At 39.0% G+C, this 27526-nt stretch overlaps 2 protein-coding genes across 2 annotated transcripts in view; one reads left to right on the top strand and one right to left on the bottom strand.

Moving 5' to 3' along the window:
• Positions 1-170: 170 nt before the first annotated feature.
• Positions 171-14478, top strand: LOC140229452 (clathrin heavy chain linker domain-containing protein 1-like). The gene is made up of 11 exons (XM_072309708.1): positions 171-251; positions 2265-2483; positions 3476-3663; positions 4631-4788; positions 5225-5426; positions 8021-8148; positions 8573-8761; positions 10345-10519; positions 11070-11287; positions 11659-11844; positions 13201-14478. Exons 2-11 carry the CDS (start codon positions 2289-2291, stop codon positions 13374-13376), a joined length of 1815 nt encoding a protein of 604 aa, XP_072165809.1. The 5' UTR covers positions 171-251; positions 2265-2288; the 3' UTR covers positions 13377-14478.
• Positions 14479-15011: 533 nt separating this feature from the next.
• LOC140235285 (leucine-rich repeat-containing protein 9-like) overlaps positions 15012-27526 on the bottom strand; it is a 30220-nt gene continuing 17705 nt past the window's right edge. The window contains exons 21-29 of the mRNA XM_072315319.1: positions 26725-26900; positions 25357-25420; positions 24478-24629; positions 23670-23961; positions 23009-23077; positions 21602-21727; positions 20884-21064; positions 18630-18807; positions 15012-17787 (exon numbers count right to left, since the gene is read on the bottom strand). Coding sequence (XP_072171420.1) covers positions 17748-17787; positions 18630-18807; positions 20884-21064; positions 21602-21727; positions 23009-23077; positions 23670-23961; positions 24478-24629; positions 25357-25420; positions 26725-26900 — 1278 coding nt within the window. The 3' untranslated portion in view covers positions 15012-17747. The remainder of the gene's footprint in view (positions 17788-18629; positions 18808-20883; positions 21065-21601; positions 21728-23008; positions 23078-23669; positions 23962-24477; positions 24630-25356; positions 25421-26724; positions 26901-27526) is intronic.

Raw genomic sequence — 27526 nt, forward strand, 5'->3', positions numbered from 1 at the left:
CAGGTACAAAGACATAACACTCGAAAAATATAAAATAAAGTACTTTATTTATAACAAATGATTCTAAATGATTGAAATATCACTACTAATTAGAAAATCAGATTCAAATTGGCAACTATTGAAACATACACATCGTTACTAGTTTACAATTTTTGCAACTAAGCAGACGTACATTCCTCGAGGGATTGCGTCTTCGTTCGTGGGATTGCGCCCACAAACAGAGAAATTTTGGTCTTTGCTTTTGATTACAGGTATGCATTGTCACGTTGTCATTTTGGTGTGAAAAAGTTTTATGATTAGCTCCTTTTGATACGCTTCTAAATCTTGTATCTATGTTAGAGACGGAGATGACGGGCATCATCATCAAAATGTAGTCCCAGTCGTTGAATTTTGTGTAGGCTCCTATATGTTTACGTTTACGTTTGTGAATGTTAGGGTCTACATCTACGCGCGGAATAATTCGTTGCAGTACCAGCGTGCGAGCGTCGAGCGTGCAGTCTGCTGCAGCAGCTTTGGGCTTAAACAGCATTTTCGACTCGGCAAACAGGTGCTTTTAAACTGGCAAACCTGAGCTTACTTGTGGTCAGTTATGGAAGACGGGGGAGGGCCAAGGCAGGGGGGTTCTCTTTCAAAAATAATGATAATGTGGCATAAATTAATATGTAACGTAGGCCCTCTAAAACTCTAGCTAGTTGGATCTACGAGTTACTACGACTCATCGACCACTTTTTGATTAATTAGATCTGAATACATTTCCTTTGATTAAATACCTCAGATTAAATGCCATATTGTCTAACAAATATAAATTTACATCTTAGAAAATACAGTTGGCACGTACCGTACACGCAGAACTCTCGGCGATAAATGCAAACTGGCGTTCACTGGTGCAAGCTGGTCATGGTTTAAATCGAATTAAGTTTAATTATTAACCCATATCGGGCCATCTACGGGATATTCCGTAGTTCGTCCGAACGCCGCGGGGGGCACATACGGAATATCCCATAGTGAATAAAATGGCATATGAATGACGTCATTCACTTCCGCTGAGTACTATGACTGTACGGGTGCTGTTCGTTATTCCGAAGGTTCGATATTCCGAAGGTTCTTTGTTCCGAAGTTAATCCGAAACACACAAATTCCCTATACCTAGAGGTTTGTTAATCCGAAAATGAAAAAGGGTTCGTTAATCTGAACATTTGTGGCATTATTCCAAAGGTTCATCATTCCGAAGATTTGTTAATCCGAAAATGAAATTCGGAAAAACAAATCTTCGGAATAATGAATCTTCGGACTGAAGAGCCTTCGGAATAACGAACCTTTGGAATAACGAGCTGTAACCGACTGTACTATGCATTAAATGGCAGCATGTTATATACAATATTAAAGAGATTTTTTTCCTCTTCCAAATGATATATAACTCGTTTATGTTTTTTTCATTGCTTGCTAATGAAGAGCGATTGTTTGGAGAGTTGTCTGTTTGTCGGAGTGTGTGGTAGTGCGCGAATGGTGCTGGGCCTCTTGGGTGTTTGTCTATACAGGTGCGTTGGCCCGATATGGGTTGAAAGCACATAAATTGAGTGAATGGGCAAATACGTGTTATTCTGTTAACAATATTAAATTGTGCAGTGGTGGACCCAGAGGGGGCACACCAGGTGGGCACCCCCTCTTTTGCTGTTAAAACAAAAGAAATAAAAAGAAAAAAAAATGAGATGAAACCTGGAAGTAGCACCAGAAATATTGTTTGTGAGTCCTGTGAACCCCCCCCCCCCCCCCCCTTTACGGAATTCCTGTATCCAGCCCTGATACATGTATTACTCATGAGGGTTTTCTTCAATTCTTTTTTCCTCCTGTTTCCTCTAGTTATCTTTTTGGCAAGAGTTCCTTTTGAGACAGCCAAAAGTGAGTGCGTGCATCCGTGCGTATCGCATGCAAGGTTAGGCTAGGTAGAGTTGTGTACCTCTGCATTACCAGTGTGATTGGGGTGGCTGTCTCAAAAGGAAGTCTTTCCATTTTTTTTTTTTACCTGTAAAAGCCAAGTCATGTCATGCAGGATGTTTATTGTTAAAATGTGAAATCCGCAATACCTGTACAGGCTACTTGTGTCTCTCATGTTCGAATATGAAGTGCCATTTGAACTGTCACAAGGATAAAGTGTTTCAGTTTGCTACAATGAATTAGAGCAAGTTAGTGTGCCAATGAAATCAGTGTACATGAATTCAGGTTCAAGTGAAACATTCAGAATGTACATGTATTCTTGTTGACAGGATCCAAAACTTGTTATCACAGCAATGCCGCAACCTCAGTCTCAGCAGCCTCAGGGCTCAAGAAGAGTTCTGCCTCCCATCTCCCCCAGCCCAGATGCTCACCAGCAGTTCTTGCGTGAGCTGGAGGAACAGATTGAAGTGGAGATAGCCAGAGTAGATTGTTCAGAAGAAGGACCTGACCCTCACAGATATGCAATCTATAAGGGGGCATTTGATCAGGTTAGACTTCTCTTTATCCCATAGCCGCATATCAGCAGTTTTGATTTAGTTTCACTTTTTTTTTAAGGAAATCATTTATTTTATAGCAATTGAGCACAAAATTTTCATGCCACCTATGCTTATTCATTATGAAATGCTTTCTTTCAACTTGTTGAAATAAATCTTTTTTTTTTTTTGTATTGTGCGTAAAATGCTACCTACATTTTTTTTCTTAAAGTTTGAAATGCATTCATTTTTTAATGAAATTTGAATATAAACAGTGTCATAAACAGCCTGCACATATTATTCATATAACCTGGATTCATTGCTATACAACCTCAACGTACAAATGTAACTTTTTTTTTTTTTTCTCAGGTAAAGCACCTTATAATAGCAAATTTAAACAACAATACAAAAGCAGGGCTGCCAACCTTGAGTGAGAGTTTGGCTTGAGCTATGAGACACTGCGAGGGAGCGGAGCGACCTCCTGGCTAGCGCCTGGCGGCCTGCTGTGCGGCCGTACGTACTACGTACACAGTCAGTGTATGTAAAGCGATGTAAAGCACACGTCATAGCCATCGTCGTACTGTAATTTGCCAAAAGTACAAGCTACGCTCACGTGGTATAGGTAGAAACCAAAGAGATTACCAGAATCTCTTTGGTAGAAACCAATCGTAATCCAATAGCTTGTCTTTGCACGCGAACCGAAAACGATTATTATTGGTTAAGCTTTACACCCGCAGGGGAAAATCTCGAAATTTTGGGCTTGGGCATATCGATATTCGGAATATCAGAGAATTTAGAGATATATTTATTTTTGTAGTCATGTAGGCCCCTACATTCCATTTTGGGGGTTTAGCGTGAGATTTCGTCTATCAGAGTGAGACAGTCAAAATTGGTTGAATTGCGTGAGTCTTACGCTAAATGCGTGAGAGTTGGCAGCTGGGCCCTGCAAAAGTGAACACAAGTACAATGTGTGAGTATCTGTGTTTTCACTTTCATCATCCTCACAGATCATGGATAATGTGAGTGCATATAAACCTATATTGAGTGCCATTAAAGCCGAGTATGAAGAGTGCATTGACACGATCGAAAGGGGTCAGGAGGAGGCATTCTATCTGGCTGGAAAGGTCAAAGCCCTGGCGTCTGAGCAGACAACCCTCAGCCTCTATCAGAAGAGGGCAGATGAACTGGAGCAAAAGTGAGTTGAAATCAGTCATGTCAACTTCGTTACTGAGTCATATCATACATACGTCATCTGCAGATGTACTGTGATTTAAGTTTACCTGTAGAAGGTTGTGGAAACTTATAAGAGTTCATGTGTCCCTTTTGCAACTCTGAATATTAGAATCCTTTCATTCGCTTGTATATTGTAGAGGTAGGTAATTCAGACCTTTCCTCAGAATGATAAAATTGAAAACTGGAGGGAGGGGGAAGCATTTCTGTAGATTTCCATAATCAAATTTATCCAAACCCAGGAAAAAATGAGACCTTTCTTTTCTGTACAAAAGGAGAGCATATTCTGGAGTGACATGGGGTTAGTGGGTTAGGTTTTCATTTCTTTATTAAAAACCCTAAGGTTTCATACAATGGGTGACATCACTCTTCAACCTTACAAAATTTTGTGACATTTGTAAAAAGGATATGATCTTAAAATCTTTCATGCATTGAAAAAAAAAACAAACAATATTGGCTTGATGATATTATGAGTAGTACTTACGGCAGAGTCTCTGCTACCTTAATGATCATTTGGTGGCATTTACACTTGAGTGTATCTACAAAATCGATATAAATGCAATGAGAGAGCTTGGTCTGTGTGGACCCCATAGTCATAGTGTTTACTGCAGACACTTTCCATGATTATTTTGGACATCATTTGTGTTTATGGGACTGAATGAAAGCCTACAAAGTAAACAATAAGTTCTCACATGTCTCATATTGGGTATCCTACAGCAACCTGTTAATGTAATATCATAACGATTGTTTTATTGTTGTTTTTTTCCTTATCCATTGTAGCTCAATTCGTAACGTGTGTACATGTTTTGTTTTGTTTGATTTTGTTGTTGTTACTGTTATTGTTTTTGTGTTTGTTTTTTTCTCTAACTTCTGTAGAACTTTATTAAATTGTGACAAAACTCCACCATTTCTGATTCTTTCATGCCATTCAGACTTCTTGTTATACGGGCAGACAACGAGAGGTACAAGGCTGAACTAAAGAAGATCGCCGAAATATACCACAAAAGAGATGAGGTGAAAAGGAAGGCTGAAGAGAAAATAGAGCAGCAGAAGAAAAAGTTACCAACGATGCCGGACCAGATGCTGAAAGGTATATAAGGGGAATACAAAATAGAGTCTCATTAGCACATATATGTTTGATCTAAAATCCAATCAAATCAGATGTATGCAATCATATACCTTTAGCAGAAGCAAAGGCATTTATATACAGGCACATGCAGAAATAAAGGCAAGTATGAGAACAAGGCTTGGTCACATACTTTTTGTGTGACACAGCAAATACTGTGGTGTAAATACCCTGTAAACTTTGTTGTTCATTCATGATGGTGCATGCTATGAACAGTGAAAGAAGAGTAAGTTTATAAAGCAGAAACTGATCACAAAGTGCAACCATAAAGCTGACCAAATCATTACATTCATTCTTGTATTTTAAATGCCTTGTCATTATCCAAGAGAAACGTCTTCCATTGCATTTTGGCATTGTCAAAATTGATTATATAATATATTATGCTCGTTTCCCTTTTAAGGTCTGGATCTAGAAGAGTGCACCGATGTGGACAGGCTGGATCGAGAATTCAACAGACTTACCACAGTTTTGCGGGACCTCCGGCTGAGCAAGGAGCGGGATTACTCCACCAAGGAGAGGAAGAATGAACTGAAGACCCAGTTGGAGAATAAGACCAAAGCCAGAGACAACGTCCAAGAAAAGAACCAACAACTCAAAGAAAGGTAGACATAAAAGGAAGATGTACAGACACACAGACACACCCACATACACACACACACACACACTTTATAGCAACTGCTTTTGAATTTCAGCTAGTGATATGACTATGGTGGCCTTTTCTCTGATCCCCCCCCCCCCCAAAAAAAAAAAAAAAAAAATCAAAGCTTGAAACAGAATATATTTTACTACTTTTTGTTTGTGTGTGCATTAATACACATTGAAATTCAAGTACAGAGACATTCATAGAAGGGTTTAATGATATTTCCTTCAAACTATAACTGAAATAATACTCAAACTTTCTACTTATTCAAAACTGTGTCTTTAACTCGGAAATATAAACATTCTTTAGCTCAATCCACATACTTTTGTATCCAGGCAATTCAAGAGATATGCAGCCATTTTCCACATTCTTGATGGGGTCATTGTACCCCAGAGTCCCAGCAGTGACCATGCATGTCTTCTATTTCAATTGAATGTGAAGTGGAACAAACTACCAGTTGGTGAAGTATCACCATCAATTGCAGGCAGGACCCAGTTTGCTTGAATTTGACTATCCACTTCCATTCACGCTATCATTCATATTTACACCAGATAGTTTAAACTATATTTTTTCTGTGATTAAAACACCAATTGATTATAGAGTGATTCAGTATCTACTTGATAGACAGATATTGTACATGCCATAGTAATAGCGTGTCTAACTTTTTGTGAATAGGACTTCCTGACAATTTCGCAAGTGGTTAGATTTGCAGCTGTTGAGGACAGTACTAAAGGGAGAAATGTATGCGTGCACGTCACATTCATATGCTAATTAAAATTTTTTGCATGTTTTTAGATTGGCAAATAGCGTCCGACATGTGAAATTCACAAAAATGATATCCTCAAGAAATATATACTGTATACAGTTATCTGGCAGTTGCTCAAAATTGATAAAACAATAGCTCTGTGCCAAATAATAATCCTGTTCACTGAAATGATGTGAAATTTGTGTAGCAACCTCTCTCAATTGATTATTTGTTAGAACCAGCCTCTCTGTAAGTGGCCTACTAGATAGAAGTTGATCACCTATCTGCTATGTGTACCTGCAGTCATTAGGCGTTTCCAGTTCTTAGCAGTCTACACCCTATTGAGTGACAGGGTACCATAATTAGCTTCCCACACCCTTTTAATAGTCTAAAGTTTCTCAAATCCATGGCAAATCTTCTGTATATACATCACATTACACTTCAGTGTCACACATGCCTGCCTACAAATGTGACCTGTCTTTGATCATTGTGACCTTTTCAATTGCATCATGAACATAGATCTTTGCCAGAGCATAGGGTTGATAATGGTGTTGGTGTTAATGCTGGAGTGTAATCTTGAAGGAGTGTTTGTGGGTTGTTGTTGTTGTTTTTTTTTCTGTGAGCAAGCAGGTCCATACACTTTTTTTTTTCTACCTGCTTAATCCCTGCTCTATTTTAGACAGTATAGAAAAAAAGAGTTAACCTGGTACTTTTACACACGACCTGTTTTTGTTTTGTTTGTTCTTTTATGGTCACAATGCACCCAATTGAGGGTTATAATCCCACTGGCAGTTTGCAACCTCTTTAGAATTCACTGAGGCACGTCAGTAGTTGTACAACCCAAGAGGCAGCTCCTCCAGTAGATTTTATTGATCTTGTAATCAGAGGCATTGTTCACTTTGCGTGCACCATGAAAAAGGGCTTCAATCCTTTCAATAACCTGGTCCCAAGTGAGAGAATACCAGTAGCAAACCATGAACTGCATGCAGAATGGCACAGCATGTGTATGTGTGTTAGCATCAGTTTGGTGATCCTTTTACATTAACAGAATCAACGGTTGTGAAAGTGAGTAAAGTTTGCATTGTCATCATCGTGCATATATCTATTTTTGCCCCAATATTGTTTTGTAATATTGTGCCATATACTGTTTTGTATCTATTTTCTTTGCTTAACCTGTTGAGGACAGGCTGATTTTCCTACAACAAGCGTTTCCTATAGACACTTGCCAGAGTATACTCGGGACTCATCCCAACAGGTTAAGAGTGAACATCAGCTGTTGTAAGATTCTGGTGTGTGGTTCTATTTGCCTGGGTTTCCACATCTTTTCTGTTTATAAAGCATAGCTAGAAAGATTAGAAGTGATTTTAGACCTGCATGTTTCTTGGTATTTACCTATGATATCTCAAATATTCTAGTACCGATTGCGCTTAATGAAATATTTTAAGTATGCTGTTGTCTCTTTATAGTTTTTATGAGTGCAGTGCAGATTTTTGCTATTGTTTTTCATGCACTGCATTTTACAGATCCACTAAATTAGCACTGTCATAAGAGTAAGTGAAAAACCAGGCATGGACGTTTTTGCATCATAATATGAGAGCAAATTCAGTGTTAGACATCCAAAATATAAAATAGGCTGACAATTCTGAAATTTCCTCTTATCTCTGTATGTACCCTATCATTCTGATGCAAAAATGTTTTTCATTATTGGTCATCCTTTCTCTTTTGCACTCTTAAAGCAGAATATAGCACTTGTCTATTTCTGAATGACTGTAAGTCGGAGCATTTTGTTTGAATTTCTTGCTGTACTGCAGGTGTCTGAAAGTGAGAATAGCCCTTGATGCACTGACAGCGTACTACAAGGAGAAGCAGTTTCTTCTTGGACCAGCTGAGGCAGTTTCCATGGCCCTGGCTCGTTCAGGATCCATGATGAGTGTTAGGAGTAAGTTTGTGCATTAAAAAGAAGAGGAATTGGTTAGCTTCTTCTTCTTTTTCTTTTTTTTAATTATCTTTTTTTTTTTGTGGTTGTTGTTAGGACATGCCAGTCAGTATAACAACTGTTGAAGTGGTAAAGAAATTAATCTGCAAATGTAATATGCTTGTGGTAGGGGGAAGTTTCCCTTTTTGAAGTCACCCATATTAGGATCTCACATGTTCACATGAACAACTGAACAGAATGATTGCAGAGAGAGTGCTTTTATACATTAGATATACGTTTAAAAAGATCCTGAGTGTCCCATGGAAAAAAACGAAAACAATGACACCCATATTATATATATAGTTTGTGCATATCATATTAGTCTCACCTTGTTGTGTGCATGTTTTATTCCCATCTGTTGCAAATTGATGTCTCTGTCTCTCTCCAGGTCAGGAAACAGCCTCCACCTTTGAGGATGATGATCCCACCAAGGAACGGGAGGCAGAGCTCCTCCTGGAATACATCGAGCACTTCAATGAGATGTTTGAGGACTCTCGTTACCTGGAGGCTGCCATGCATGCTGCCAACAGTCCCAAGGGCATCCTCCGTAACCCTGAAACCCTCCAGAGATTCAAGGGTAGGAGGCTTTCTCACCTCAGCCGAGGGAGGAGGTTATGTTTTCTTCCGCGTTTGTTTGTTTGTTTGTTTCTTTCTTTCTTTGTCTGTTTTCTTTGTCCGTCGGTGTGCAAAATAATTCAAAAAGTTGTGAACGGATTTGAATGAAACTTACAGGAAAGGTTGAAACTTACACAAGTGATACATGATTACATTTTGGTAGTGATCCAGCAATTTTTGTGGATTTTATGAAGGATTTTTTTTTATATTTTGGCAGGTAGGGTCAATGAACTTGGGAGTTCAAGCTGCACATTTTTTTAGGTTTTCATACTCGCAATAAAGTGCGTGCTCTAGTTTCTGCTAAGGCGAGGCGTGCCACGCAGCTAGAAATTGATGACGTAGCAAAAGGCTTCTATATTGGGAAATCGGGCAATTTTCAGCATGCCTATACCTATAGTGGAAATCACTGATCTCTACGGAAGAACAAGATCAGTGGTGGAAATGAGCTGCTTGGCACAGGTCTGCACTGAAAGAGTGCTTCTCTAGGAATTTTATGTGTTCTTCTTTTTATGGAAAGTGATAATTCAAATCTGTGGATCAGTTACAATGCTTCTCCAAGGAAGCTAAAATGTGTCAGATCCTGTTTAAGAAGTCAGAGGATAGTGCCTTGTAAGAATTTGTGCTCCATCAATTAGTGAACAGCGAATGTATGAGTGTTCTGCACTATGAAAGCCATCTATCTCAAGTTTACATTATGTAATGTTCTACAAGATATTCATAAGAGTGGTCTCTTCAACAATAGGTTGAACATGTTGAGTTCTTAGTTCTAAATCAATCACTACCATAACACTTGTAAAACGGTATACCAGTGGAGATGGAGATATGTATTCCAGCACCACACTACAGTCATTTTTTTTTAAAGGACAAGTTCACCTTCATAGACATGTGGGTTTAGTGAATGCAGCAATAGAATAGTAGAACACATTAGTGAGAGTTTGAGGAAAATCGGACAATCCTTTCAAAAGTTATGAATTTTTGAATTTTCTGCTCAGTCACGGCTGGACGAGAAGACTACTATAGCTTGTGATGTCACATGTGTACAACGATATAAAGAAAGAATGAAGAAAATTCAACATATTTTCACCTTTCTTGCATACAAAAGAACACTCAACTTCTCTCTTTCAGAAGGCAGGGTGAATAATATTACCTTTAACATACGTCAGTAACAGGTCAAAGAAATGTGCACTTTACTCAAAAAGTAAAGTTTTGTGAAATTCTCTTTTTATTTTCGTTATATCATTGTACGCATGTGACATCATACACTGCAGTAGTCTCCTCATCCAGCAGTGACTGCGCAGATACTTTTGATATTCATAACTTCTGAATGGATTGTCCGATTTCCCTCAAACTTTCACTGATGTGTTCTACTAATATTGTTGCCTTCACTCAATCCACATGTATATGAAGGTGGACTTGTCCTTTACGAACTTGAAAAATTTTGGACATGTCCTGACAAAGCTAAACATGCATGTGCATGATATTAGACTGATGCAAAATATTGCATACCAAGCTCCGCACTGTTTTTTCTTCTCCTTTGTCCTTCAGCTGTGAGGGTCAAACGAGGTCAGAAGTCCCCTCTCCTGATGTACGCCGAGGCTCTCATGTCGTCCGTGCCTGCCATTGGTGTTCCCCCCAATGCGGACACCACGCTGGAGTGTGTGAAGAGCGCCCTCAGCGAAGATCGCATGGATGTCGTCACACATTGGGTCGCAAATGACTGGTAAGACACAGTTGCTGATATGGCATTTACTTTGTGTTTGTGCGCACTTGGCAACAGGGTTGATCCAGCAAGCTATACTAATGCTAGTAGAGATACAGAGTAGTATTTCAAATATTGCCATTCATCAAATTAATGTTAAACTTGGTAATTTGCCTTCATGTGTTGATGTGATCTACCAGTAATGGGTTATAATCGAATATGAAAGTGAAGTAACTGCAATTACAGACTCTTACTCTGGTGGCTTTCTCTTGTTTTTGAAAGAAGTAAATAAAATAACATAATTCACAAATGTTGATTGACTTAAAATGTGCACATTAGCAGTATTCATTTTGGTGTTTGTTGTTAAGCGTGTGTCCTGTAAATAAAAAAAAAAATAAAAAAAAATTACTGATTTTAGAAACTCTGTCCTGCAAACAGTACATTTGAGTTTTACATGAGAAAATTCAAATATAGCTTATTTAAAATTTTCATTTAACTTTACATATCACTTGTTACAGTGAACACAATGGTACATCCATGTATTCTTTTATGATAATCCATTGAATTCCAGGTTGACCTATTCAGAGCCGTTGGGCCACCTCCTCTACAACTATGCCCATGGCCGAGGTCAACAGGTCAGAGGTCAAGACATCATGGGTCAGTGTCTGCCCCTGGCACAGGCTGTTTACACCAAGGTCGGTGCCCACATACAGGCCGCCGTGTGCATGTGCAAACAGGGCCGAGTGCATGCCATGCTGGAATATGCACAGTCTGTCAAGTTCAGCAGAGGTAGGTCTCATGCCGGGATGGAACAGTTTGGTCATTCTTTGCAAAGATACATTCATGGTTCCATTCTTCAGTTGCATTTCATTTGTGACTGGCTTTCTTAAATCACTCAAAGTAGAAATAAAGATACAATTGCCAGATGAAAGCAAAAAGCAATGAATAGTATGCATTAGACACTGATATTATCACTTTGCTTATAGAGCCACTTTTTCTTTTCTCAATATGTATCATATATGGCAAACCTGCATAATGCTTGTTGTGATGTTGTTGCCCTTTATATTTTATCTCAAGAAGAAATGAATGCAAATTATTCAATTTCTGTAGTACCATCATTGCAAAAAATGCTGCATATACTTTCAATGTTCTACTGTCAGATGCCTACATTGGAGTGCTGGTGGCCTGCCCCTCCCTAGCCCTGGCAGAGGTCTTGGTCCAGTCCAGCGGTCACTCCACCAAACCAGTCTTATCAGTCGGGTCAGTGGTCAGTGCCCTTTTGAAGACAGACCATCATCAGTTTGGCATTGAGCTCATTGACAACATTCACCTGGACATCAAAAGAGGTGAGTGACAATGCCTTCAGTGATTTTTATTTTGCAGCTGGTGATGCCACAATCACATACTCATACAAGGGAGGTGCTAGAGAAGGAGAGACAACTACTGCTCTCCTTTGAAGTCATGCGCAGCGCCGCCGAGAAGTTATGCGTTCAACTACAGGTGTTACCCATGTGCTTTGACAAAAGAGAGCATCAATAATCGGGACTAGCGCTCTCACATCTAGAAATACTTGCCCCTACTGCAATTCGCTCTCTCTTTCAATGTGATGGCAACAATGAATTTGTGTAGCTTGAATTGGAGCAGCGAACCAAAATGCAGTGTAAAACTAACAATTTTAACAGTAAATAGTTTAAAAGCACGCTGGAACACGCTTTAGCGGAGTACTGTATTTGAAAGATCAAAATATCCCAGATTAAAAGATTAAAAAACTAACATGCACAAATATGCGCATTATAGAAAAATATTAGGTTTTTAAGAGGGCCTAATTTTCATTTCATTTTGATTTGCGCATTACAAAGAAACTAGAAATACATGTTTATAATATTGAATTCTTTCCTAAACTATTCTAAATCAATTCGAGTAGACATTTCTATTTCATTTAAAATTTTACAGTGAAATAAAACTTGTAATTCGACAAAAGGTGAAATGCGTTCTTCGTCTCCGAACTTCGGCTTGTAAACCAGAGCGGCGCCGAGCATGACTTCAAAGCGTAATGGAATGCTAGACATCCCATTGTAACGCCTTGAACCCAAACATGCGTTTGCATGAATTACGAAGAGTTGCCACTCCATCTCTGTAACACCTCCCTGCTCATACACAACTAAGCATATCAATAGTTTGCAATGTCTTTTTGTAGGTTGGTGTGCTTGTGTTTATACTGTATGTGTGTGTGTCTGTGTCTGTGTCTGTGTCTGTGTGTGCATGTGTCCATTTGCACATGCCTTCCAACCTGCGGTTGTGGACTACACCACAGATACACACCTGCCATGTAAAGACACACATTTGGGTGGCTGCAAAAATCCAGGGAATTCAGAGCTTCCCATGACACCACTTTCCATTCAGTGCATAGTTTGATCATTTTGTTCCAACTTCACCAACATGATGTGCATGTAAGAAGTAGTGCATGTGTATGTACATGTTTCATTTCTTGTCCTTTCTTTCCTGTGCAACCAGAAAGGGGAAAAATTCTGCATCATATTCGAGTAATTGCTTCATAAATGTGAACACGATCAAACACGATATGATTTCATGTCTAGGTCAACTTGGTTTTCTCTGACCAGTCTTATTCTCTTGAGATATGTATTCACACATCCCAAGGAGTAATAAATATGTTTTTACCCCACATCTCCCGTCCCACCCAGGTGCAAGCGATCTGCGTCTGAAGGATCTTGTCTTCGATGATCCCGGCACCAAGATTGAGGCCTGGCACCAGATAATTAGGGCCTGCCAGGACAGTGGGTCGTACGACGTGGGACTGGAACTCTTGGCTGCCGTCACGGTTCTCTCCGCGATCAGGAGGGCGAGAGAGACAATCTAAACTTGAGGCAGAACTGTCGTGTTACTCTGCTTTTCTTACCGTTCTTTGCAATGGTACCACCTTCACACATACCACTAGGTATTCATGCTGATTGGAAATGATCCACTAGTCCATCAGACATTTGACCCCAACCCTGATATAGAAACATTATTGAAATTTTTCATTTACTGTTTATTAGTCTCTTTCATCGCTGATGATGAGATTCTGGTGTCGGCATACGTGTAATATGCAACATCGTGAACAGAGATATGCATTCTTCACTGACTTACATAATGCAGTGTATACCGATTAGTTACCGCAATGAATGCTGTTACAGTAATCATGCTTGTTCTCAGAATGTTGCGTTTGATTCGCGATGATTTTAACTCATAACATTTTGTAGAAATGAGACCAACTGTGGCTGATTGTTCAGTTTTTTTCAAAAATTATATATCTTTCTTTCAGACAGATGGATGATATTATACACTCTTGTATGCACATATATCTGAAAATGCGGTATAAGTGCCTCCTAACCACAGCATATGAGACTTGTCTTCCTATTTCTTAGAGCATGCAAATATCACATGGGTACCGAGACATGAAAGCATGTTTTGGTTTAGTGAGACAGAGTGCAAAGCTCATCTGATTACTCATAACCAAATATCAACATCTTTGAACCCAAATGTGATGTTTGACTGCATTGTGGCAAATTTGTAATTTTTCACAATGCGAGTGCGATACAAGTGTAAATTGAGGAAGGAAAGCATACGATTCTGAGCAAAAACAAACAAATTAAAAACATCTTGTACTGTCTTCATGCACATCGTGCAGTCGATGCTTGTTTGAATTCTACATTCCTTACTAAACAAGACAAAGCCTTCGTAGATTTGATAATCTTCTAGACAGATTCACCCGTCCTATAGGTTATAGCCTCTTGTACATTTAGCTTTGTTTTATGTGTATTGACAAAGCCGTCCAACAAAAGGTCCAAACTCTTATTGCCTTGGAGAAGATCACCCACCTTGACATTTCATTGCTGTCAGCATAATTGCCTTCTACACGTTATTTATTGTCATACAAGATATGATACTTTGTAAAAAGTGTAAATAAAAATTTATGACAGTCTGTGATTCTTGTTGACTTTTGTGAATTTGTTCGTCTCGATAAACATAAAATATTACATAAACATACATACACACAGACATGCTCACCCACACATATAAATATCAAAGGTGTGAACATGCATACACACCAAGGACATTAAATTGACATGTGGATTGCCATCTTCAATACCATAATGTCAGTGCATTTGACATTTTCTTTTTATGGCATGAAAACTAATCAACTTTGGAAATTACGAATTTAAGAAATTTACTTTATGTTTTTGTTTAGTGGACGACCTTTGACAAGGTCATTCCTTGCAACTCTTTTTAAATGTCTACACGAGTTACTCTGAGTCCTCATAGGTGATTAATTACACTTGTGACCATGAATTGTGAATGATTTATGCAGGTATAGTGATCGTTATTGTGATGGTAGTGGTGATGGTGGAAGTGATGACTGATGGTATCAAATGTTTTAGTTGACAGAATTGGGCAAAATACAAGCTGTAAATGAAGAACAAGATAAGACATTTTCACATAAAACACAATAAAATTTGTAAGTTCGTGTTCCTTTATTAGAACATTTCCCAATTTTTACAGGTGCACCTACACAGATCTTTTGACAATATGTACAAAACAAGATGTGCTTAAAGTTTTTTGTCTTTACAAACAGGTTACATATAATGTATCTTTATACATGTAGTAAAATCCACTTGAATGGATTTGAAACATATCCATTCATCCAATAGACGGTTATACACACAGATAAATTGCCGTAGAATACACTGCATTGGAATGCACGAGTACACACAATCTCAAGAAGCTATAACAGTAGTATTTAGTGATAGATCTTTAGCAAGAGATGAAAGGCACTACCATTTGAAGAACCAGTGGATGGTCCTAAAACAGACAAAAAATGGTGAAAACAGTTGCCGTCTTGCCCAATGCAAGTGACCCTTTAGGCACTCGGGGAAGTAATGACCTTCTTTTGTACATTCTCTCACTTACAGATGAATCTAAACATATCAGGAACAGAGCACACCAAGTATACTGGTACAGTTGTACAACTGATGTCATGTTCGACGAATTCTCCGTTTTTCGCCCTTTTTGACTTTTTCTCTGACATTACTAGAAATATGTGCCCATTGTTTGAGCAAAAAGGTATGTAATCATTTTGCTGTAGCATTTTGCTGATGAATTAAATGTTGTTTTTGAATGTTCGTGGCAAGATTCATTTCATCACATAAACCTTTGACCAAGAGATGGACAGAATATTCTTATCTTCTCATGCCAGCTACAAGTATCTTTGGTTTACCACACACCACCTACTCTTCTTTGGTATAACACACCCATTCTCTGGATGAGACCACTTCATCAAAACTGCTAGTCAAGGCACTTCTATCCACTTCACTGTTTGTGCTCTTAAATTGGTAACAACACATTGTTAAATGCGTTGAGCAAGAAGTGCAGCATTGCCAAAAAGCACTATAAATGCATAACAAGCAATCCTAATAGAGGGCTTGACACTAAATTTTTTTCTCTGGAGGCCCATTTGGGCCACTGAAATCTATGAATTTGAAAGTTTGGTGGCCCAAAAAAGACAGTAGTGGCCTGATATAAAAGGAAATATAAAAATTCACTCTGAATTCAACTGCCCAATCAGGCCATCAAAATGTAGCCCTTTTGGAATTTTGGTAGTCTGCCATCAGTTTTTAGTGGCTCTGGGCCACTGCTAGTGTCAAGCCGGTAGCCCTGCCCAATATCATGATAACCATCGAGTGGAATTTTTGGTGGCACACAATGGAGGCCACTTTATCACATCCTTGTATATAGGAAAAGTATCTTCACACACAAACACATATCATGTGTCTCCCTGGAACTGAAACATAGGGCAACGGCGGAGTGTCGCATTCCCTCTGCTCGGCCATCTGGTTTTCTTTCTTCCCTTCTATACAATACGCTATGAAGCAATTTGTGTGGATATGATTCTCGGATACAGAAAAAGATTCTCAATTTGCTGTCCAAAGAGATGTGTGAAGCTGAATGACTGTACCATGGGGATCCCTGTGCATATATTAAAATGGAAATATACTGTCTCTCATATTTACAAAGAAACTTTACATGCATTTAGAGTAAATGGCAGTACAGCACAGACACTCATAAAGCAGCATATTGCAAATAATATAAGCAGTGTTACAAGAATGGGTGCTGTGTTGACATAAGAACAGATACGAAATGTAAGGATATTATCCTTTTACTTTTCTAGATATGGACTTTCCAGGACAAAAAAGCAGGTTGACTAGCTCGCTTGTGTTTCAAACACCTTGTTTCTTTTTTCACGCTTACATTGCATTTGAATTCCTTTCTTCCTATGAACACTTAACACAGAAATCTAGTATTTCAAATGCTGATTTCAACATGGCACGTAGAGTATGCGTAGCTTGTTTTTATAGGATGAAATAAATACCTTGTGCAGCATAAACTGCTAGAAGAATGAGATCTACAAATTGTGCAGCTTCCTAGATCATCCACAATACACAAAGCCTAACTCACTCTATTTCCACATTACAAATCGAGTTGAAAGACCCTCTGTACTCAGAGTAGCCTGTTAGTAATATCTGTAGATAGGTCTTGATACAGAGTAACGATGTTACTGAAATTAATCTGACTTTCACTTCAAGACACGGGACAGACTTGCTGAGAAACATTCCACATAAACAGACACTCATCACGGATCTCACACGAATATTTTCTTAATCAGTGAGTATTTCTCATTTTCCCCTTAGGACTACTATTGTATGGTAGTGACGAAGACCTTTAAAACCCCACGACAAGGGTTCAAGGGTTTGAAGGCGTACATCTTTGCGACTCAAAGTCTGTTTTGTTTCTCTCTGAGACACAAAATTTACATGCAACCCTCAGCATGTGTACAGGCAAAGATACCGGTACAAGCACATTTCTCTCCAAGAGCACTTCATTGGCAAGGGGATGGTATTTATTGTGATCACCTCACATGAAGCTAAGTCAACCAAAGGTGTGGCAACAGAACAGAAAATTTAGTATTTGATAAAGGAAAATGAAGTCTATTTGAAAGCACTAGTGGTATCTCTGTGTCATGGTGTCATCAACTGAGAAGCAGGTTTTGACCTCAGCTGTCCTTTCAACAGATTCAACTTCCCTGTGAGAATCCAAATGATGACATGTTTAAAATGTCAGACACTTTTTAGTCGTTACCCATAAGAGATGACCATGGCAACACATTCCCATGTCTGCCTTATTTGAGATGGTACTACCTGGGCCTTCCATGCCGTACATTACTGCCAGTGTACCTGGTGGAAGAAACAAAGGTTAAAGAGAGATTAGCACAATAAATTAAAAACTGCCTCAGTTCTGCTGTAAACATTATCTCTCGAGGATGCCTTTAGCAGAGAAAATCGCATTTCTTAACAGCATGTCACATTAAACCTCCATTTTAACACATGGATATATTGTTTAAGTACTACTGGTGTAGCATTATAGAGATTCACCTGTGTTCCACACTAATTACAGAATGCTACACATTGACTAAGCCGCTGAAGATTTCTCTACACTATTTACAACCAGGCACATACAATAGTGTCATAACTTCAAAAGCACTGCAAATGAGGGCCAGTCAGACATACTTCACTTAGATCTTTATATACCGTATTTATCTGTCTCCTCCTTCTTTTTCAAGGTACTCTGCCTCCTTCAGTCCTCGAAGATTCTTGCAGACATCACCTGGTTTTGGTGTGTTTGACCACTTCACAGAGATTTCATCTTGCTCTCTATGGGAGAAATGAAGTGGGTTCTTTTATGTGCATAAGGCATTTGCTCCTACGCACAGGACTGATAGTTTTAAGTCCCCTCCGAAAGACTTGGCAATAAGGATTAAGTGCCTGGTCAAAGGGCACCACTGCCTGGCTGGGACTTGATCCCCATCATTTGTGCATGAAAGTTTGCAGTCTTAGCCATGCGGTCTTTACCACTCAACTCCTTTATTAATTGCTGCATCATGGGAACGTCACACGCAGCTGTATTAGTCAAGAGTGTGAAAGTGGCATGTTAACAGAGAATTACATTCCTAACACTTGGGCGCAGAGACTGACCTCTCTGATAAACGTGGGATGTGCAATAACAGATATCCACTCACCCCTCATATCCCTGGGTCCTGCTGCTGTGGTGCGGAACATAGGGCACTTGGTAGTGGGGCTGGTATTGACCCCCTGACCTGCCAGACGTGGTGCTGGAGTAGTTCATCCGTGTGGCCGTGTTGCTAGGGGAGGACTGGGAGTCTGCTTTGCCATAGCTACGCTGCCTTCGATTCGGGGCTGAAGAGAGATTTTTTTAATGGAGATAAGACATGGTGAATAACACTGTACTCTGTTTGGTATGACATCAATGGGTTTCTTGTTGTATCAAACATGTGATAAAAACAAATATTGAACATCCACAATATTTGAGTGGTAAGACATACATGTACCTAAACACTTGAATTCATGGATTTACTGTAGTTATATTCTTAGTATGATAAAATCAAATGGTAAAGGCCTAGTATAGTTTGGAGGAATCAGAAAATAAATCACTTTCTTTATTTACAAAATGATTGCATAGAAGTACTGTACATATCAATTAACACTTGAGAAAGTTGCACTTAAAATACTGTTGGGCAAACTACAATGCGGACAAGCAAAAATGATTTCTGGCAAAATAATCTTCACAGAAAACAATAATACAAATCCCACATTTCTAATTCTGTGCAAGTTGTTACTTTTACCATACAAGGTGTTAGGCATATAATTTTTATTCCTCAAGAACATACAACATAGACATGACTTATCATCAAGGTCAAACTTTGACTGGCTTCTCTCACAAAAATATAATATCGCTAGCAAGTCAGCCCTCATCCCAGGTTTGCTTCACAAGAGTAACAAGGAAAAGTAGAAATTACGCGGTCCGTAATATATGTCCCCGCCGGAAGTAGCATTTTGTAGCAAAATGTGCAATATAGGTAAAAAATCAAGGTCAAAGGTCAAAGAAGTCAGAGGTCAAAATTCTGTGTAAAAGTTTTGAAGCCCTCACCTAGTGCCATCACATAAAGCAAACGGAATCGAAATCGGGTTAGAAATGGCGAAGGAGTAGCATTTTGTAGCTAATGTACAATACAGGTCAAAAATCAGGGTTAAAGGTCAAAGAAAGTAAAGGTCAAAATTCTGTGTAAAGTTTTGAAGCCCTCACCTAGTGCCATCACATAAAGCAAACGGAATCGAAATCGGGTTAGAAATGGCGAAGGAGTAGCATTTTGTAGCCAATGTACAATACAGGTCAAAAATCAAGGTCAAAGGTCAAAGAAGGCAAAGGTCAAAATTCTGTGTAGAAGTTTTGAAGCCCTCACCTAGTGCCATCACATAAAGCAAACGGAATCGAAATCGGGTTAGAAATGGCGAAGGAGTAGCATTTTGTAGCAAAATGTACAATATAGGTCAAAAATCAAGGTCAAAGGTCAAAGAAGGCAAAGGTCAAAATTCTGTGTAGCAGTTTTGAAGCCCTCACCTAGTGCCATCACATAAAGCAAACGGAATCGAAATCGGGTTAGAAATGGCGAAGGAGTAGCATTTTGTAGCAAAACGTAAAATATAGGTCAAAAATCAAGTTCAAAGGTCAAAATTCTGCGTAGAAGTTTTGAAGCCCTCACCTAGTGCCATCACATAAAGCAAACGGAATCGAAATCGGGTTAGAAATGGCGAAGGAGTAGCATTTTGTAGCAAAATGTACAATATAGGTCAAAAATCAAGGTCAAAGGTCAAAGAAGTCAAAGGTCAAAATTCTGTGTAGAAGTTTTGAAGCCCTTACCTAGTGCCATCACATAAAGCAAACGGAATCGAAATCGGGTTAGAAATGGCGAAGGAGTAGCATTTTGTAGCAAACTGTACAATATAGGTCAAAGGTCAAGGTCAAAGGTCACAACTGAAATTCTGTGTAGAAGTTTCAAAGCTCCCATGTAGTGCTATCATATAAAGCAAACAGAATCAAAATTGGCTCATAAATGACAGAGAAGTAGCAAATTTAACATTTTGATCACACACGGACGCACACACGGACGGACGCACGGACGGACGCATGGACGGACGGACGCACGCACGGACGGACGCACAGACACACACACGTACGGAGCCCGTTTCATAGTCCCCTGCTCGAACTCGTTCGGCGGGGACAACAACTTATGCATACACACTCGATTCTAGGTATTGATATGTAAACAGGAGTAAACTGTATAGCTCTTTCCTAGAGATGATTGGAAAAAAGAATCAAAGACACATTGTATCTATCAATTTGATTATATTTATTTGTAAACATGCCCACTGACAGGACATCTACGCAATGTCAACTTTGACCCTTAAACATACCCCTGTGAGCATCTTGTATTGAGTTCTCATCTGCCAGTCCATACTGGACTTGGGTACTCCAGCCATGACTAACAGTTGACCCTCCCTGGAGCTGGACATTGGTGATCTTGACCGGTGCAGGATGACCCTTGTAAGAGGAAATGCCTGGTAATGTGGTCTCTGTGGTGATTGTGGTGGTTGGCTGCGAAAAGCAAAGAGCACATGTTTTCAAAAGGTGGTTTAAAATCTGGCACACAGCCTGTGTGTATCCCTGGTTCACATCAATACATTTTACATCTTTGTACATTCAATCATTTAGTTCGAACAGTATATACAATTCCACTTGTCCTGTACCATCCATTCTTGGATGACACTAAAAAGCTGTAAATTTGAATAGTCTCAACTAAATAGTCAAACTTCTGAACTTTTAGTATGTATGTCTAAGCCTGAAATGTACATGAATCATGCATTCACACTTCGTTGTCATTATTGTTCCTGATGTTGATACACAGCTACTAGACTTTGATTTCATCAGAAGAATGTCCCTGCATGTCAAATACCATCTTAAAATCAGTGCTCCACAGGTAATAATACTTTGGACCAAAGCAAGCAGTGAAAGCGTGAATACAAAACTATGTTGAATTAATTTTAAAGTCAAAATCAAAATCAACCAATGAGGCAAGTTGCATGGCCTGATATACAGCGTTGATGGAGGACACAGTGAATGTGTTCAGCTTACCTGCTGCTCCATGAAATAGAGCTCTGCCTTGGTTCTCTCCTCCTGAGTGACAGGGATGCCATCGATGCACAGCAGGTTGGGCTGACGGTACACCAGCATCGGCCGGTGCATCAGCCGACGGGACACCTGGCAGGGAAGCGAACAACCAAATATATTTGAATCAAAGGACAAGTTCCCCTCCATAGACATGTGGATTGAGTGAATGCAGCAATGTTAATAGAACACATCAGCAATCGTTTGAGGAAAATCAGACAATCCGTTTAAAAGTTATGCATTTTTGAAGTTTCTGCTTAGTCACTGCTAGATGAGAAGACTACTACGGCTTGTGATGTCACATGTGTACAACAATATAAAGAATGTATAAGGAAAAATCAAAATATTTTCACTTTTCTCGCATAATAAAAGAACACTTGACTTCCCTCTTTCAGAAGGCAAGGGGGAATAATATTACCCTTAAAATACCTCAGTGATGAGTCGAGGAAATATGCACCATTTTCAAAAAGTAAAATTTTGGGAAATTCTCTTTATGTTTTCCTTATATCGTTGTACACATGTGACATCATACACTCTAGTAGTCTTCTCATCCTGCAGTGACTGTGCAGATACTTTTGAATGGATTGTCTGATTTTCCACCAACTTTCACTGATGTGTTCTATTAATATTGCTGCATTCACTCAATCCACATGTATATGAAGGTGGACTTGTCCTTTAAAGAAAAATTCCACCCTGATATTATGCTGCTTTGTATGAAAACAGAACAATCAGAGAAGTAGATCACTGATTTTTTTTTATTTTTTCATTTTTTTCATTTTCATTTATTTATTTATTTATTTTATTCTATTTTTTTTTTTTTTTTTTTGGGGGGGGGGGATCATAGACACATAAAAAAAATTAATGAACTGTAAGCATTAAGGGAGTAAGACATAATTGGCAACTCTGAGCAATGGAAGTGTTGAGCAGCTCTCCATTTGATTTGTACACCAAAAATTCACAAAGTTTTATTTTCTCCAGAGAAAAGTTTTTCATACCTGTTCTTGGTATATAACAAGAGTTATATGTTTTTATGTGTCCTCCTTAGCAAATAAGTTCTGTCCGTGCCCAAATATTTGAGGAAAAGTGTTATACAAACTTTTCATACCTTTATTCTATGTGTCCATTTTCCCCCAAAATTTTGTCTGATTCACTTCCCCGGTTTTTGTGTTTTCACACAAAGAAACATAACATCAGGATGTAATCTTCTTTTAAAATTTCCACAGCAATTAATCTTAATGTCAAATGGAATACTCATGGAAAGTGATATCCATGGTCATAAGCATGTCAAAAACAAATTGTCTGTAAGTAGTATGACTTAGAGCAAAAGGGGGCTAGGCATGATTTCATGGGATAATCTTTAAATAAGCATCTCACCGGGTTGCTGATGACAGACAGTTCTATCAGGTTTGGGAGACGATCCAGCTTCTCTAACTCTGACATGTCCTGCAAACAGAGCAAAGTATACGACAAATCTATTGACACAAAGATGTGATACAGCAATAAACCATAACAATACCTTATGAAAATTTGCAGAACAAGTCTGCATGATATCTTCAGAATAACTTCACTTCAAAGAGAGAGAGAGCAGTGGCATATTTCTCTACAAACTCAACAAGAAAATAGACTACACACTTCTGTCCCAAACAAACACATATGCCATGTGTGGCAAAAGCAATTCTAACAAGTCAGTAGGAACTGTTGTTGTTTGTCCGTCATATTGTAAGAATAGCTTACATGAGATGAGAATCAGAAAGATACCTTGACCGTGGATTCTCCCATGAACTCCTCCTGTCATGTTTTGAAAATGAGTCCAACTAAGAGCAACACACTTTTTTGTTTTGACAACATATCACCCTGTGCAGCATTGTTGGTTTATGATTGAAGAAGCTCACAGTAGTTTGGAATGGGTGAACATATCTACCACATGTGATTTTCTAAGGGGGGGGGGGGGAGGGGGCTGGAGGAGAAAAGATATATATTTTTATCTCTACAGAAACTGAACATCAAGAAAATGATATGAGAAACGAGTCTAAACCTGGATCCTGTTGCTGCCGACGTAGAGCCGCTGGAGGTTCTCCAGGTAGTGGAGGTTGGCCAGGTCCCGCAGCCGATTCTCCTCCATGTGCAGCTCCACCAGGTTCCACTGGTTGATGAGGGAGGTGTCCCCCAGGCTCTTGATCTTGTTCCGGTCCAGCACCAGCTCCCTGAGGTCCTGGAGGCCCTCCATGCCTTCCACCTTGCTGATCTCGTTGCCCTGGAGGAAGAGTGCCTTGAGGGACGGCAGCCGGGACATCTCCAGCTTGTTCAGGTCGCTGATTCCATTGTACCTGCAAAGGGCAACGATGGCAGAAAATGGCACTTTTAAGAATTGCATCAAATGATGACATACATCTACAGATTCCTCTCTGGTCACTGATGCCATGTTGCTTGCTTAATATGGCATGATTGCCTAATGGCACTCTCTGTATCATTACGTGAATAAGACTGCACGTGAGATGTCATACAAATTGAAGTGAATATTATAGTAAACATACAAACAAATACAGTTACACAAAAGTGATGTTAATATGCAGCAATAACTTACATCAATTTTTTTTGTATGTGATAGGAAAACCAAATTCCACAATCAAATGTCAACATTGTAATGACGTAAAAATACACTGATGACAAACAAAAGAAAAGTCTAATGTTTCTGTGGACCCAATGGTTGCAGTATTCTTGTTCTTATAGTACTTTTTGCCAATCTCAGCTCTCTACACTTGTACTTATTTTTTAGAATGACTGGATTTGAATTTCCACTCATGCCAGTGCAGTAGAGGAGAGTGCTGCTTTTCGTGACTCACCCCAGGTGCAGGACCTCCAGGTTGTCCAAGATTGGAGCGAGACTGCCCGGCATGTAGGGGTCAATGTGGTCATCCTTGTCCGTCTTTCCACCCTTGGATGCCTTGGGCCTCTGCAGAATACTCTCCACGTGGTTGTGGTTCAGACACAGCACCTGGCACGACAACAGGGACATTAAAATGAGACACATGCACGATAACTGAAGACAATCTTTACCAAAAGCATATTTTTTGTATGGCATTGCTATACAATTACATCAGTTTCGATTAATTTCATTAACATTGTATATGCAAATATGGCATCATACAGTATGGTTATTTTATACAATTTAAACAATGTCCATTTCATGTAAATATCTGTGAAATATAATCACATGTGTTACATATAAATTCCCTTACAGAATGATTGCCAAGAATAAGCACAGAGCTTGACTTTTTGGCAACCAATAACGCATAACAATGCAATAAAACAAGGGGGTCCAACATTAAAAAGTGAATGTCATTACAGTCAAGGAATTTATGTTTTCAATTAAAAATAACGGAGAGTGTTCAATCCATAGATTTTTAATCATCTTTTTCTCAGCTGAAAATGCAGTGCTGCGTCTTAATATGAAACACCCCTTTTCTGTCTTTTCTGATTCCGCCACTTCACTGTTTCGTCCCTTTTCTTTTCATGTCACAATCATATCTGACTTTTTTTTTTTAGATAATAAATTATCATTCCATATCTGGGATACAGAGTTCTACCATGAAATAACTAAACAAAAAAGTGCCTGACAACGCTCCATGCAAGAAATTAATGAAACAGAGAAAATTACGTAAACTGCAAGCCTTCTACAGTGAATTCATTCATCAGAATTGATAATTGTCATTTGTTCTCACCCTGAGATTGACCAAGTAGATCAGACCACTGAATGATGTCAGGTTGTTGTGCTCCAAGTTAACACTGAAATAGGAACATACCAGGTACATTATGTACTCAGAACACATGCATACATTTTCCCATCAATGTATTCTTTCAGCTTTTAGGCCGAATCACAGCAGTCCTTATCAGCTCATCTCCTTTTGTTTTCCAGTTTGAGTGTCAGTTTGTTTTTCTTTCTCCATTTTATTTCTCCACAATCATCACAAACTAAAAATATTCTCATCGAAATATAGATAAGAGTACTTAAAGAATACTTTATAGAGGAAATAGATAGAATTATGTGTATACATGCAAGAACATTATACAGATAGTGCATGCTCTATGATGCACTATACTGGATTAGAGAATGACAAATACTAAATTATCCCGAGTGCTGTTTTGTTTCACCGAGGCCGCAGGCCGAGGTGAATAGAACTGCACGAGGGATAATTTAGTATTTGGAGTTCTATAGTCCAGTACTGGTGCATCAATAGAACATGCACTAATTGTTATAGTAAATAGGTTTCTCGATCTACATGCACTTCCGTAGGTCTAGGCCCTAATTTACTTAGATCTAACAAGACTCACCGTACCGCCTGCACTGCACTTGTTGTATGCAGAGTTAACCGCAACCTACCGTAGTTTACGTACACAGCGTGCGATACGCTAGTGCAGCCGTGTATGCGTATTGCACATCACAGAGCAGACTCGCTTATAAACTCCTACATTCAGAGCTCTATGCGCGCATACGTTGAAATGCTTGGCCTTGTCTCACTACGTCCCTCGGCCCTCCCTAGGCCTTGCGCGAATCTCTTCGTACAAAAAGTGTAGGCACGCACTGTAAGCGTTATAGTGGCACGGTCATGCCACTATAACAAAATTTTTGCACAATCATGTGATGCTATCCAACCAATCACAACGCAAATTTCACTCTACCTATTTATTATTTAATTATATCTTACAGTAAGGTACAGATAGATGAACCATCATCAAAGAGCAGCTAGCTTGACTAGGATAAAGGCCTCTGGGTAATATAGTAGCTCATAATTCTCTACTTTTTTAACTGAATGAAAAAAAACAAAAACAAACACAGATAAAAAAATATATATATAAATAACTAGAACCATGCATAAATTCAATAGCATAATCCTACCCATCTGTAAATAGACCATCTCTGAAGAATATCTATTTCAAGCACGCAATACTTCTCACTATAGAGTAACACAATTTAGAAGTCATTTGCAATTACATAGTGCATTTTGAATCCTTTTATGCAATGTATGTATACCCTGCAAATGCATTGCACAAATGTGATTGAGACAAAATCTGCATCATAAAATCTCTACCTGCGAAGATTGATGAAATGTTCCCCTGAACCAAGATCCACCTGCCGGATTCCGCTGTGCGGGAAGTCCAGCTCTCTGATTTCGTGGAAGTTGGAGTGGCCGAGCTTCTCTGCCACAAAGTCCTGGTTCAGCCGACCTCCAAAGGTGTCTCTAGCTGTACCGCCCTCTGTAGACTCCTGGCACCCAGATTGAGACAAAGATGTGTGTTGTTTGAAAAATCTATCACAGGAACGGCTCTGAAGAACTTCTCTGAATGGAAACTTGCCTCTTACGACATTAAACTTGCAGAACTCCTCCCCAATGAAAATTGTTCCTGGAAATTCCCTAAAAACAACCTCACATAAAGACAATTTTACTCAAAAATCATATGATAGACAAGTTATCAACCTTCTTTAGTGATGATAGTGTTTCTCATCTTTAAATTTTTCCACTGAACTTTCTAGAAATGGGGAAAAAATGTACAACTCAATACTAAAGTTTATATCAATGGGTCATCAACACCAAAGTGCAAAACTCAAAGCATCACTTTACAATAATTAGCTTGTATATTCTGGGTCCATATCCTGTAAAGAATGACATTTTTGTGGAGGTTTTATTTTCCTGAATTTAGCAATTACGTTCTGAACAGCAAAGATAATAACAAGTGAAAATACTGACAAAAGAGAAAACAAAATTTGCCCCACACTTGACACTGGCAATGGCAAGTGTAATCTGATGCTGGCACATACAGTATGCTCATGCCGAAGCTGAATGCTATTTGCTATCAGGCCCCTGCTCAAATTATTGGAATTCTACAATGCTT

Source organism: Diadema setosum, chromosome 1 (genome assembly GCF_964275005.1).
Source record: "Diadema setosum chromosome 1, eeDiaSeto1, whole genome shotgun sequence".
Lineage (NCBI taxonomy): Eukaryota > Metazoa > Echinodermata > Echinoidea > Diadematoida > Diadematidae > Diadema > Diadema setosum.

Bases quoted from the DNA above. Each gene is read 5' to 3' on its own strand.
- LOC140229452 (XM_072309708.1), top strand. From the start codon at position 2,289: ATGCCGCAACCTCAGTCTCAGCAGCCTCAGGGCTCAAGAAGAGTTCTG. The intron at 3,664-4,630 runs GTGAGTTGAAAT...CATGCCATTCAG, and splicing joins GCAGATGAACTGGAGCAAAA to ACTTCTTGTTATACGGGCAG. The intron at 10,520-11,069 runs GTAAGACACAGT...ATTGAATTCCAG, and splicing joins CATTGGGTCGCAAATGACTG to GTTGACCTATTCAGAGCCGT.